At 37.6% G+C, this 14,261-nt stretch overlaps 1 protein-coding gene across 5 annotated transcripts in view; it reads left to right on the top strand.

Annotated features, from left to right (window-relative positions):
* Window positions 1–14,242, top strand: part of CREBRF (CREB3 regulatory factor) — a 67,204-nt gene extending 52,962 nt beyond the window's left edge. For 4 of the 5 annotated variants that reach the window (XM_004272008.3, XM_033432086.2, XM_033432087.2 and 1 more), the window contains one exon: window positions 4,513–10,194. In XM_004272008.3, the coding sequence (XP_004272056.1) occupies window positions 4,513–4,628 (116 nt within the window). In that variant the 3' untranslated portion in view covers window positions 4,629–10,194. Of the gene's footprint in view, window positions 1–4,512; window positions 10,195–14,122 lie in introns of those variants that run through there. The other variant, XM_033432085.2, reaches the window with a different exon arrangement.
* Window positions 14,243–14,261: the final 19 nt, after the last annotated feature.

Genomic DNA, 14,261 nt, shown 5'->3' with positions numbered 1-14,261 from the left:
TTTTATTCATCTATAATGTAAAGTGTGGACAGTTGTGTGGATTAAATGGAAAGAGTGCATGTAAAGCACTTAGCATACTGCTGAACACAAATTCTCAATACTTAGTAAGTATTAGTTGTTGATGTTACCATATTACATCGTAAACATTTTTTAATTAATTAATTTATTTATTTATTTTTGGCTGTGTTGGGTCTTCGTTTCTGTGCGAGGGCTTTCTCTAGTTGTGGCAAGTGGGGGCCACTCTTCATCGCGGTGCACGGGCCTCTCACTATCACGGCCTCTCTTGTTGCGGAGCACAGGCTCCAGACACGCAGGCTGAGTAGTTGTGGTGCACGGGCCTAGTTGCTCCGCGGCATGTGGGATCTTCCCAGACCAGGGCTCGAACCCGTGTCCCCTGCATTGGCAGGCAGACTCTCAACCACCGTGCCACCAGGAAAGCCCACATCGTAAACATTTGAATTTTTTTCCTTAAAAGAATTTTATTTCTACATTGTCTTCCTGTGTTAGGTAGAGAGAGAAATTTAATGTTATAAGAAAAAATTCTTCCTGCCTTTTTATTTTTTAACTTAAAGGTCTTATATATTGATAAGTTTGTGTTTTCCCTTTGTACCTGATTGTCAGTTTTACCAGATACAATCCTTGACTCACATTTTCCTGCCTTGAGTATTTTAAATATGTTTCTCCATTTTTATTCTGGAATAAAGTGTTGCTGTTGCAAAGCTAATAATTGCCTAATTTTTTTCCCTTATGCCGTTTGCTATTTTTGCCCAGATGTCAACAGGATTTTTTCCTTTTTCTTTAAATCCTAGTAATTTTACGAGACCATGTCTTGGAGTTGGTCATTTTAGGTTGATATTCTCATATACACTCTGTGCTCTTTCAGTAAGTAGCTTCAGATCTTTTAAATTTTATTTATTTATTTATTTTTAAAATTTCTTTATTTAATTGATTTATTTTTGGCTGCGTTGGATCTTTGCTGCTGTGCACTGGCTTTCTCTAGTTGCAGTGGGCGGGGGCTACTCTTTGTTGCGGTGTGCGGGCTTCTCATTGCGGTGGCTTCTCTTGTTGCAGAGCACAGGCTCTAGGCGCCTGGGCTTCAGGAGTTGTGGCTTGCGGGCTCTGGAGTGCAGGCTCAGTAGTTGTGGCGCACGGGCTTAGTTGGTCCGCGGCATGTGGAATCTTCCCGGACTGGAGCTCGAACCCGTGTCCCCTGCATTGGCAGGCAGATTCTTAACCACTGTGCCACCAGGAAAGCCCATATGTTTTTAATATTTGATTTGTTCCCTTGCTTTGGTTTTCTTCTTTGGGGACTCTTACTATTTGTGGGTTGGATCTTCTTTGCCTGTCTTCAGTATTTTCTGAAGTATATTCACTTCTTCTCAAATTTAAAAAAAAAATCTCTTAATTTCTTATTTTAAAATTCTTCCCCTTTTCACTGCTGTTTCTCTTAAATGCGTTATCTGTTGTGTTTATTTGTGGCTCTTATATCCTTTTAGATTTGTTTTAATTTCAGGAGTTCATGTTTTCATTTTTTTCTCTTTTTTTTTGAGGTGTGATTGACATAACATTATATTAATTTCAGGTGTATAATGTACTGATTTGATACTGGTATATATTGCAAAATGATCACCACAGTAAGTCCAGTTAGCATCCGTCAATATACATAGTTATAAAATATTTTTTTCTTGTGCTGAGACCTTTTAAGATCCTCTCTCCTACCTACTTTCAAATATGCAGTATGGTACTATTAACTACAGTCACCATGCTATACGTTACATCCCCCTCATTATGGATTATAGTCTTTATCATCAAGAAGCACACATCTTTTGTCTTGTTTACAGCTTTTTCCCTGAATTCAATCTTGTCTGATCTTACAATCATGAATGTAGCTTTCTTATTATTTATCTTTGCTTGGTAGCCTTCCCTTTTATTTTCAGTCTTTCTGAATTACTTTATATGATACACATCTCTTTTTAAAAGATCTTAATTAGATTAAAATTTACATTTAATTTCAATTTGCATACCATAAAATTCACTTCTAGATTTTTATATATAACTTGTAGTTTGATTTTCTTTATTAGTCAGTCTAGGAGTTTTTCTTTAATGGATGAGTTTAGCTCATTTTTATTTTATTTTTTTTTTTGGCTGCTTTGGGTCTTCATTGCTGTGTGCAGGCTTTCTCCATTTGCGGTGGCTTCTCTTGCTGCAGAGCACGGGCTCTAGGCTCAGGGCTTCAGTAGTTATGGTGCACAGGCTCAGTAGTTGTGGCTCGCAGGCTCTAGAGTTCAGGCTCAGTAGTTGTGGTGCACAGGCTCTAGGGCACGTGGGCTTCAGTAGTTGTGGCTCGTGGGCTTGGTAGGTGTGGCTGGCGGGCTCTAGAGCGCAGGCTCAGTAGTTGTGGTGCACGGGCTTAGCTGCTCTGCGGCATGTGGGATCTTCCGGGACTAGGGATTGAATCCGTGTCCCCCGCACTGGCAGGCAGATTCTTTTTTTTTTTTTTTAAAATGTATTTATTTATTTATTTTTGGCTGTGCTGGGTCTTCGTTGCTGCTCATGGGCTTTCTCTAGTTGCAGTGAGTGGGGGCTACTCTTCGTTGCCGTGTGCGTGCTTCTCATTGTGGTGACTTCTTTTGCTGCGGAGCACAGGCTGTAGGCTCATGGGCTTCAGTAGTTATGGCTTGTGGGCTCTGGAGTGCAGGCTCAGTAGTTGTGGTGCACGGGCTTAGTTGCTCCGCAGCATGTGGGATCTTCCCAGACCAGGGCTTGAACCCATGTCCCCTGCATTGTCAGGCGGATTCTCAACCACTGCGCCACCAGGGAAGCCCGGCAGGTGGCTTTTTAACCACCGTGCCACCAGGGAAGTCCCAGCTCATTTTTATTTATTGATGTATGTTTGGTTTTATTTCTGTTATCAAAAGAGCTGTTAGGGCCTTCCCTGGTGGTGCAGTGGTTGAGAGTCTGCCTGCCGATGCAGGGGACACGGGTTCGTGCCCCGGTCCGGGAAGATCTCACATGCTGCGGAGCAGCTAGGCCCGTGAGCCATGGCCGCTGAGCCTGCGCGTCTGGAGCCTGTGCTCCGCAATGGGAGAGGCCCTCGTACCGCAAGGAAAAAAAAAAAAAAAAAAGCTGTTAAGATTTGTTCATATGGCTTTCTTGCCTTTTTATGTCCTTCACTCTATGATCCATTATTATTATAGTTTCATTTTGTATGTGTCCTCTGATTATTTTCAAGCTCTACATTTTTGTCTTGCAGGTTCACTTTTTAGCTAATAACATGTATACTTAATTTTTTTCTCAACTTTTCATTTAAGATATCAATCCTACAAGAAAAGTAGAAAGAAACAGTCCAGTGAACACCTGCCTGTCATTCCGCTAGATTCACCAGCTGTTAATATTTTGCTGCATTTGCTTTATTTCTGCCTCTGTGTACATTTTTTCCCTATATATTTGAAGGTAACTTATAAACATATGATTCTTCATCCATAACTACTACTTCAGCATGTATTTCTCAAGAACAAGGACACTTTCTTACTTAGACACAATACTGCTATAACTTACGTTGATGTGACATCTATATGGAGTCCATATTTAAATTTCCCCAGTTGTCTCAGTAATGTCCATTATAACCTTTTTGTTTGTTTTTGATCCATTTAAGGATCATGAGTTGCATTTAGTTGTGTCTTTTTTTTTTTTTTTTTGTATCCTTTAATCTAGATCAGTCTCCCAGGCTTTTTTCTTCCATAAAAAATCCAGGTAGTTGATCTTGTAAAATGTCCCAATATTTGAATTCATCTGTTTGCCCATGATTAGTTACAGTTAAATTTTCTTGGCAAGGATTCATTGTAGCTTATATATCCTTCTCATTATGTCAATCAAGAAACAGTATCAGTTTGTCCCATTATTGGTCAGGCTGATTTTGATCACATGGTTAAGGTGGTGTCGATTCTCTGTTTTTTACAGTATCTTTTGACTTCTTATGAGCAATTACTGCATAGTATTTTTCTGCTTCCATCTCCTTTAATTGCTCAGCTTTGTATTACATTTAAAACACGTACACCTTTGTTACATAAAATCAATATATCAAATATCTTTGACCTCAGCTATAGAGGATGAGGAAGACGAAAAAATCAACATACCTGCAGTGTCTCCCACCTTTCCTTCTTCTCTTCCAAGTTTGCTTATTTATCCACTTTTCTTTAAAATGAAGAAAAAGGAACGTAAAATTGATCGTCATTATAAAAATGAATGAAAACATCCTTCAGGTATATATTTTCAGTCACGTGGGTGAAGCCCATCTATGAGATGTAGTGAGGTTGGAGCAGTTGGTGGTTTGATCCTTCTAATCTTGTAGGCTCTAATTATGGTGGGTAGAATTATTTTCTGGGCTGCAGTAGCAAACGGCAGAACACTCATCTGGGACCAGTGTCTAGCTGAGAGTCACCCCTGACCTTCAGATTTTCCTACTCCTCACCTTCATATGTGTCTAAGTGTGCCTATTATTCTTTTCTTTAGGTCTCCCAGTTGCTGGGCAAACCTCAGAATTTGTTAACCAAGTGTTAGAGAAGACTGCGGAAGGCAATCCCACCGGAGGCCTTGTAGGACTAAGGATACCAACATCAAAAGTGTAATCAGCCTCATTGGACCACTGGTCAGAAATGTCTGTGTTTGTCACGTTATTCATTGTAAATTTTCATTCTGTTTTGCATGTCAGTTTAGCATTATGTAAACATTTACAATTAGGTTACATTGTTTTAAGAACTAAGTAGCATAAGTGAAGCATGATCCAAAATACTTGATTATTACATTTTCAGAGCATAAACCGTTGGTTAAAACTGCTACTGGCATCAGAATTGAAACTCATACATTTAAGTAGATGTTTAGATACAGATTACAAAATCTGTTAAAGCAAAACATTTTGGAAGAGTGAAGATAATAGTAAATGCCAAATATTGTGGCAGGTTTATGCTCTGAACCACAAAAAAATTGAGGAAGCATTTTTTTAAACAGTCAGTTTAGATTGTTTTTAGAATTATTGCTTTTTATTCTAATTTTCCACAACCATTAATCTCACTTGTACATGGCACAACCCAGCACTCATGCCCATGTGCCATATTAGATGTTCATTTTCCGAGCTCAATATGGTATATATAAATATATATATAAATATATATATAATGTCTGTGCAAGTAAGAAAAAAAAGCATATTCTTTGTGCCTTGTATTTTGGGGAAACTATAAAACTGGTAATATTTTGTATGATGAAAACCCTAATGAGGAAAAACAAGATATATAGATGGAAAAATTATGGGGTTTAAATGTTTTTTTGTTCCAACTCTTTTTCAAATTTTTTGAATGTATATAGGACTATGTTGAAATGTAGATATATGCCACAGAGTCTGTGTATTGTATAAAAAACAAAACAAAAAAACAAACAAAAAAAAGATGGCTCTAGAAAACTCATATTTCGGTACTTGACCGGAAGAAGACAAATACTTGCACATTATTGCGATTGTTTTATTTTTTGTACCAAAGACAAATGCAACTGATATGGCATACTGCCAGTCTAAGTAAAGTTTTGCACAGCTTACATGATACTGTATGAATGTATGAAAAAAAAGGAGAAAAAAAAGAAAAACGAAAAGGTCAGGGTTAGGGATCTTACTGAACTGTGAATTTTATTTCTGTTTGGGTCCAATTATCTACAGAAGGAGCATCCACACATACAGATATTATTTTGCTGTTCCTCTAGTTCGCTTCCATAGTAGATAAGTTGGTGGCCATTTAGGTGTCTATAAGTCTTTTTATTTCTGCACTTATTGTAGGAAATTTTAATATATTTCATTTTAGTAAGCTATTGGTAAAATAGTTTTTGACCTTGAAAATTAAAAAGTTTATTTAGCTTATTGTAGTATACTTCCACCAAACAACCAAAATACAGATTATTTTTATTGTATTATGTATATATATATGTAAAGACAGAAAAAAGCTAAAAATATCTAATTCTTTAGTTGCCACTTTTCCAATTGATGTATTATTGTGCATGTAATATTTTCAAAGATCAACACAAGCTTAAAACAAAAACAAAAAGATTTATAGATTTTTATATTTTTGTACAGGTATTTTCAAACTAGCTTCTTCAAACTTAACATGTGACTTATTCTTCTTCTATAGTTTCTAGAACTGAGAAAAATTAACACATTTAGTTTTTAGGTGCTCTTTTTTGTTCACATAAAACAGCTTCATTAGTCAGTGTTTTAACTATGTTAAAGCTTTACCTCTTGATGAGAAATTTCTTATGTCAAGGCAACGTTATAAACCTTCCCTACAGATCTTTCCGTCCTGTCTCTCTTACTGTTTTATTTTCAAATCTTGTGTTTTGAACTCTGAAAACTGGTAGCTTAAAAATTATACCTTAAAAAAAAATCCTATTTAGCCAGAAAAAAAAAATACCAAAAATTTCCGACCTAGCTGCCGGGAAAGTATCTATTTCTCCAACTATTTCTCCATTACCCCTTGGAGAATTTATTTTTAATTATATTTTGTCTATACAGTGTGTTTCCTTTTCTGTTATTTTCTCCCTCCCCACCACGGTTTCCCATTTGTAAGTGATAGCACATGAAGCTATAGCTTATAAAGGTTTGCTTGATTCTAAAACACACAGTAACAAGTGAGCAATGTTGCTTTCATGCTTCTTTGACATTATGAAAAAGAAACTCCAAGAAGGATTGTCTTAACACCTTAGCTGAACTGTGATGCACAAGATTACCCTGTGTGCTTGGTGGAAATGTACCTGGTTAGTGCATTCACACTAAACAGATAAGCTTAGATCTAATGGTTTAATAGAATGTAAGTTTATTGTTTTAAAGTTTTTCATTTTTAGGTGGGAGAAGGCAAAGCACAGGTTTGTAACTTGGAGGTATATGAAGTTTTGACAGAATGTGTCTGGGAAATTGAAACATGTTCCAAAATATGGCAGTTTTGCAATCAGGTGAAAATCACTTCATGATAGAGATTCAGCTGATGAGGTTTATAAAATTGCCCCTTTCTAGCTGCTCTGTTAGGAATTCTGGTTTTTTATACCTTTTTCTTGTCTGCAAACCAGAATTTGATTTTTTGGTCTTGCATTTCAAAAAAAGACTTTGAATCTGTTTAGTAGATTCCATATCCTTGCATTTCAGTGTTTTATATGTACTACTTAAGTTAAATAGGTAAAAGCTTTTAAATAGTTGAGCTTTTTAATGTTGACACTTTATTTTGTACCTATTTATATATGTATGTATATCTTAGAAAAGCACTTTGTTAAAAAAAATTGCATTTTATATGATTCCTGCCATTTGCTGCTAAATCTGGGCTGGTCAGAATGCTGCAGCGATACTTGATCTAAATAAAAACCTGGCAGTAAAATGTAGAGTGAAAGTTAAATCCTCTTGCTGTTTTAACTGTATCATAAAGATGACATAGGCAAGCTGTGCAGCTTTACATTTTAACCAGGGGACTCTGTGGCATTTAAAACCGTCTAGAAATGGTTGTACTTTAATGCCAGTAATAATCTGCTTCCTCTATTGTCATTAAAATGTATACGTTTAGTGTATCACACAAACAAATCTTATAAGGGTAACGTAAAAACCCCAACAATTGTACGTGTTCTGTTTTTGAAAATTGTGGCATGTATTTTTGGGTGAAGATCATTAGAGAAGAGCTCTCTAAAGGTTTTCTGTGTTCATACATGGTATACAGATAGCTCATAATGAAGTCCAGAATTTTACTTTAAGTGAAGGCATTGTGAATTCACCTCAAATAAACCCATTGTTCCCAAAGCGATTATAAACTTTGACTCTAGTACTACTATGATTTAAAAAAACAAAAAACGTTCTTCCTCTTTTCAGATACACTGGATTCTTTATAGAGTTTGTCTCCATATGAAAGCATGCTGTCCAGTTGTTCTTGTTAAGATCTTGTCTGAGTTTTGAATTGGGTGCCACACTTTTTCAGTCAATATGATTGCTTGTTCTACTGTACCATGTACGATTCTTGTCCTCTCCTATATCCTTCATGACAGATTATGATGTGGCTTTATATTGTGCCTTACTTGTACATTTAAAACAAAACATCTCCATTCCCTTTCACTTCCTAAATCTTTCACTTTGACCTTTTTGGTAAGAGAATCAGAGCTATTATAAAAACATCATATGAAGGATTTCAGATGGGTATGGTTTCAAATTCCCTCTCTTTATTGTTATTTTATATTTGTATGAAAGACCAGTTTTGAATGGTCTTTGAATATGAGGGGGAGAGATTAGCAGTAATTTCACTACATCCCTTTTTCCTAACTTTCATGAATTTGTCATACATCTTCTTTCTGATGCTTGACTTCATTTGCTCCTTAGCAGTAGTCTGCATTTAAAGAAAGGTATGCTCAGTTCATCAGCTTGAAATTGACTATTTTCATTTTTCCAGAATTTTTTAGGAGAAGAGTACTCGTTTTGTTTGTTTTATAAAACAGATGACAAGTCTCTTTAAAAGAAACAGAAGTACAGTACTTTTGAAATACAATGCTGTTAGTTTGGATTTCTTTTTTTATATATAATATTCATACAGTTATCTGATGTTTGCCTTCATTAATAAAGCTGTTAGTTTATTCACCAAAATGTCAAGAATGGATGTGCTTTTCTTTATTCCATACATTTCTAAATATTTTAGCTGCTAAGAGTTAGTTAACTTTCTAAGAAACGAAATCAAGTTGCCTTCAGCAGGAATTAACAAAAACTTATGTTCCCTTTCTTTATATAGTCTTCCTAAAATTCTGTTCAAGTATTTTCTAGTTAATTATGTAACAGAATGTTAGCATCTCTCCAAATCTTGAAACTTGAATTTTGAGAACGCATTGAATTATGCTTTCAGTGTTAAAGTTTCAAATTATCCTTCTAGTGAAGTCTATTGTGGAATACCATTTCCCATGGAACTAAGGCCATTTCCACAACTTTGCACAGAACTGCAGTCTTGTTCTTCCCTCGGATCATGACAAATAAGCCTCACACAGTGCCGTAATACTTGTGGATTCTTTTGTAATCTTTGTAATCTTAATAAGGGCATTATGAGAAGATGACTCCATGTTTTTTTAATATTTCAAACACATTGGGATGTAACCATGAATGTCAACTGTAGGAATGGTTGTTTCGTTTTAAGGAATAAGCATGTTGGGGGAAGATGATGAAAATGTACTACTGACAGTTTTACACTTCCATAGACAAGTGGGATTATGTGTTGAAGCATAATCCTCGTGCTTAGTAAACTGACTGAAATTGTAGAAATTACACCTAGGAACTGAATTATGCCAAATTGCCATTTTCCTTTAGAAAAGAGAGATTTGAGGGTAGTGGTGAGGGAATAGAACCTTAAAACTACTTCCAAATAGTATTTTGGAATTGATGACTTGGTGACTAGTGAGGAACATCAAAGTTGGGTATTTCAATGTGCCAAGTTCAGGTGAACTAAGTTTGCCTCTTTCATAACAATGTAAACACAATGGTGTAGTTAATTAAATTATGGGTGGATGTGAGCGGGACTGATTACTGTGTCTTGCCCTTCGCCCTTTGTTTTTTTCAGAACCAAATAACAGAAATGTATATGTGTGTACTGTATCTGCCTTTTCACCACATTTTTATGACACTGTATTCCACTGCCTGCTTTTTTTTTTTTTTTTAACCTTCTTTCCCTAGGATTTGTCCTATAACTTAGCATTTGTGGTTAACAGTGATACTAGGGCTGACTGCACATAAGACGTCACAAGAGAAGAGCGGAAGGGCAAGAATTCAAAGTGTTTGTTCATACAATGTGGCGACCTCTTTTGCATAGTTGCGTAGGATCCTGTTTGTAATGCTATCATAAATATTCTGTAGTTTTGTTCCCCACTCCCCTAACTGTAGCTATGAAACTTTTTATTGGATTCAGTCTTGTCTATTGTCTAGAAAGAATTTTATCTCGTTGACGCATGAGCTGTTTAAAAATTATTCTATTAAATGTTGGTTAATAGTTGTGCAGTTTTTCTTTTCAGAAGAAAAGGCAATTCAAACATTGCCTTTGTTTTCTGTCACTTTCCAACCCCTCAGCACTTCTAGTCAGATACAGATTCATCAGTGTATGCAACATCCTTTGTAATTTAAAATAAAAAAAGATGAAAAGAAAAGGTTTTGAATTGTTTGCCTCATGCTTTCGTCCTTCCTTTTTCTGTTGCTTTTCTGTTGCTTTCCAAGGTGATCATCCACCCTTCAGAATAACCCACTGCAACAAAATTCCAAACTGGAGACATCAGTGAACTCTTGATCGCGCTGCGCCTCTCTTGGTGTAGTGTGCGAACAGCTAACTTTTTTTTTTTAACATTTTGGGCTGCTTTTTCAATACTTTAGTTAAATTTAGCTATTACGTAGAATTATTCATTGACAAAAACATTTACATTCTTTATAGTTTAGAGCATAGTTTAGTTTATCCTTATTTCTCCTCCTTGATTCTTTGGCCAAGCGATTTCTCTGAGGGAAAGAAGGTATTTTGAGTCTCTCCTGACTTAAGCCTTTGTATGTGTTTGTGTGTTTCATAATTCTAAGTAGGTCCCCAAGCTAGGCTGGGCATATACATAGAACTGTTAAATCAGGGGACCCGAGTAAACACCACTGTAGCAGTGTGTTCCTTCGGCCAACAAACATTTGTTTAGCACTTTCTCTGCCAAGACTTGTGCTGCGTACTGGCCAGAAGGAGACTAAAGAGACCGCCACTAACGTTTAGTCTGCTAAGGGAGGCCACGTGTGAACAGGGCCACAAAACAACACAAGAGCTGTTAAACACACAAAGGGTTCTAGGTACATTACCGCAGAGGTATTTGCAAGGACACTGGTACCACATCAAGTGGGGTATGTTAAGAGAATTGACAGGCTGTGTGCATGACATCCCTGGTCCCTTGAAGAAGCCCTTTTTGCTTCATTTGAGTGACACTGAGGCTGTCAGGAAGCAAAGTGGGCCTAGCCTCTCATGGACTGGTTCTGCTTCAGGACTTGACCTCACAGGAGCCTCTGTCAGAGTCTGGGCACTTTAAGGAGCTGGGTGAGCCAGCCCTTCCAGTACAGCTCTTAGGAAACCAACCCTTCTGTTAGGTAGCACCCAGTGAGATGGGCTGTTCAATTGTCTCTCGTTGCCCACATTGATTTCGGAACCAGGAGAGCACCTTAGAGAGAAAAACATTAGTTGGGAAATACTTTAATATCCCAGCTGAAAGGTTCAGAATAGGAAGAAGGCATTAGAAAGTCCTAGAAGGCTAGGGTGGCATTCATTAAGCCCCTGCTAGGTGCTTTCCTATCAGGGAACTCACCTGCTGCTCTCTGTGGCCCAGTAAGGTGGGTGATCGTGTCCATTTTACAAAAGAGACTAGAACCAGATGCAGGGACTCACCCCAGACCCAGCTTAGGTGATACAGAACTCCAATTCAAATGGCAATCTGCTTGCAGCATTCAGAGACAATCCGTACCCCTCTGTAAGGGACCTGGCCAAGTCACTGGCAATATTTGGATGGATGTCTGTGTAGGAGGGAGATAATGGGCTTAGGGTCTGCAAACCAGAAAGAACTAAAGCCAGAACCTAGTAGATGCAGTAAACAAAAGCTAGTCTCAGGATCAGTAGGTAAAGGTGACGGAAGCAAAACAGCATTGGCAGTAGTCAGTGATGGGGAGTGCGGGTCACCAAATTGTATATCTATCCCTCAAAGATGGCCTCTAGCTGAAGGCCTTAGAATTGAGTCTTTTTTGTTAGAATGGAGTATGTTGGAGGGTGGAGAAAAGAGGAGCTATGTTTTCTCTAATTGCCTCATGGAAATGCAATTGGTGACTGTTGGTTGCAGAGGACTTTCCACCAAGTAGCATGATGGGAAAGGGGCTCAAGGTCACGTGGGCCTATCTACTGCGCGCAGAGTTTGGGTTTCTTCAGTGTCCTGAACAGGGAGCTTCTACTTGAGGATCCAAAACGTTTGACCTGAAGAATGTCAACCTCAGTTTCTTTAAAAGGTTTTAATCTTAAAATGTCTCCAGGAATGAGCTTAAAAGAAAATGTACAAACTCTGAAGAAAACATTAAAATACTATGAAGGATACAGAAGACGACTTGAACAAGTGGAAAGATAGACCAAGTTCTTGAATAGGAACAGTCAACGGCATAAACCTGTCAGTCCTCCTAACTTAAATGAACAATTCAGTGCCATCCCGATAAGACATACCAATACGATTTCAAAAAACTAAAGTTCACATGGGGAAAAAAGTGGGGTGTTCGATCCTAACAGATATTAAAACACATAAAACTAATATTAAAACAGTATCATTTTGGTGAATGAATGAATAGGCCAACAGAATAGAATGGAAAGTATAGAAATAGATTCAGATGTATTTATATTTAATTTATATATTATAAATAATATTAATGTTATTAATTTATATATTATTTATATTTAATTTATATGGTAAGTGTGGCATCTGAAACCAGTGAGAAAAGGATGGATTGTTCAGAAAATAGTGTTGGAACAACTGGGTAACCCTCTGGAGAAAGTAAACTTGGCTCTGTATCTCCCACCATAAGCCAACACATATTTCAAAATGGGTAAAGATCTAAATGTAAAAATAAAATTTCAAATAAAACTTTTTTAAGGCCCAAAACACCATAAAAGCCAAGTCAAAATTCTGTAGACTAAGAGACAAAGCTCATTTCTAAGGGCAAATCCTCCTACTATCTAAAGAACTCTGGGAGCTGATATGAAAAAGACTGACAACCTAATAGAAAAATGAGCAGATAGTAAAATAAATACAAGTAGTTCTCCATTCATGATAAGAGAAATGAAAATTGAAAGATGGCATTTTTCACTTAATCAGATTGGCAAAAATCCCAGTGTTTGTTAACACACCGTGTGTACGAGGCCGTGAGAAAGCAGGCATTTGTACCACATTGCTGGTGGGAGTGTAAATTGATATAACTTCTATAAAGAGCAATTCGGTAGCATGTATCAGAATTTTAAAATGCATATATCCTTTGACCTAGCAATTCCATTTGCTCTGGGCAACTCATTATCTCTCTGTGCCTGTTTCCTCATCTGTAAAAAGTGGATAACTCTACCTCACAGGGTTGTTGTGAGAGTTAAGTTAGAATGATACATATAAAGCACTTAGTACAAAGTACCTGGCACAAGGGAAGTGCTCCACAAATGTCAGTAATATAATAATAGCAGTCATGTGCATTGCATTCTTACGATGTACCAAATTACTACATTGTGCTTGGTGCTTTTTATGTATTACCTCTTTTAATCTTTCAGTCAATGCTGTGATCACCAGCATTTAGCCTCTGAAGCACAGAGATGTGAAGTGGGTTGTCGAGCAGGATTCAAGCCAGGGCAGATGCCCAAGCCTGCAATATACAGCCTGTTTATTAGGTGCAGTGGGGTGATGAACACCTTAAGGGAGGGTGTTCCCTCCAAGGCTACAGATCCAAAAAGAGCTTGAAGAATCCAGGAAGGAGACAGGGCTGTGTGGGGTACCTGATGCCCTTGAGGTCCAGCTAAGAAACTTGGACTAGTTAATAAAAATACAATGAAAGAGCCTCCATCTGTTGAGGGTCTGTTCTTAATTATTTCCATCGAAACTACTCCAGCGAGGTAAATTTATTAAATCCAATTGTACACAAAAGGCAACCACCAAGAGCCAGTGAAGGGGTGTAAGCTGGAATGTGACTTGATCAGTTGTGCGTTTTAGGAAGATCCCTTGGACCGTGGGCTGGACTGACAGGAAGTACCCTAGCAAACTGCTTTGAATTCCGTACATTTAAAAAAGTAATGATAACATTTGTCATTTTTTTCTTTCACTCCACAATTTATATTCACTGTAGAAAATATGAAAAATACAAGAAAGTTTAAAGAAATATAAAAAACTGTTAATTCCACCTTCCAGAGACATCCCAATTGATACTTTTCCTCCAGTTTTTTTCCCCCCTCTATGCAAAAAATATGCAGTCATTAGAATGACTGATGGGCGGAAGATGGGGAGAGGCCCCTGTTAAAGCGTTGCTGATTATTCTCTCCTCTCTTTCTCTCCGTCTTACTAGGTTCACACCAAGGGGCCGACTGATTTTTCCCACGAGTCAGGGAAAGTCCACACGACTCGGCGCTACCACCCTCGCTCGCCGCAGGCCGGTCTCTAGGGGGCGCTGCCGCAAAACCCGACGGGGAAGAAGGAAGCCGCTG

The sequence above is a fragment of the Orcinus orca genome, chromosome 3 (assembly GCF_937001465.1).
Source record: "Orcinus orca chromosome 3, mOrcOrc1.1, whole genome shotgun sequence".
Lineage (NCBI taxonomy): Eukaryota > Metazoa > Chordata > Mammalia > Artiodactyla > Delphinidae > Orcinus > Orcinus orca.
This window is presented reverse-complemented; position numbering and strand designations above follow the sequence as displayed.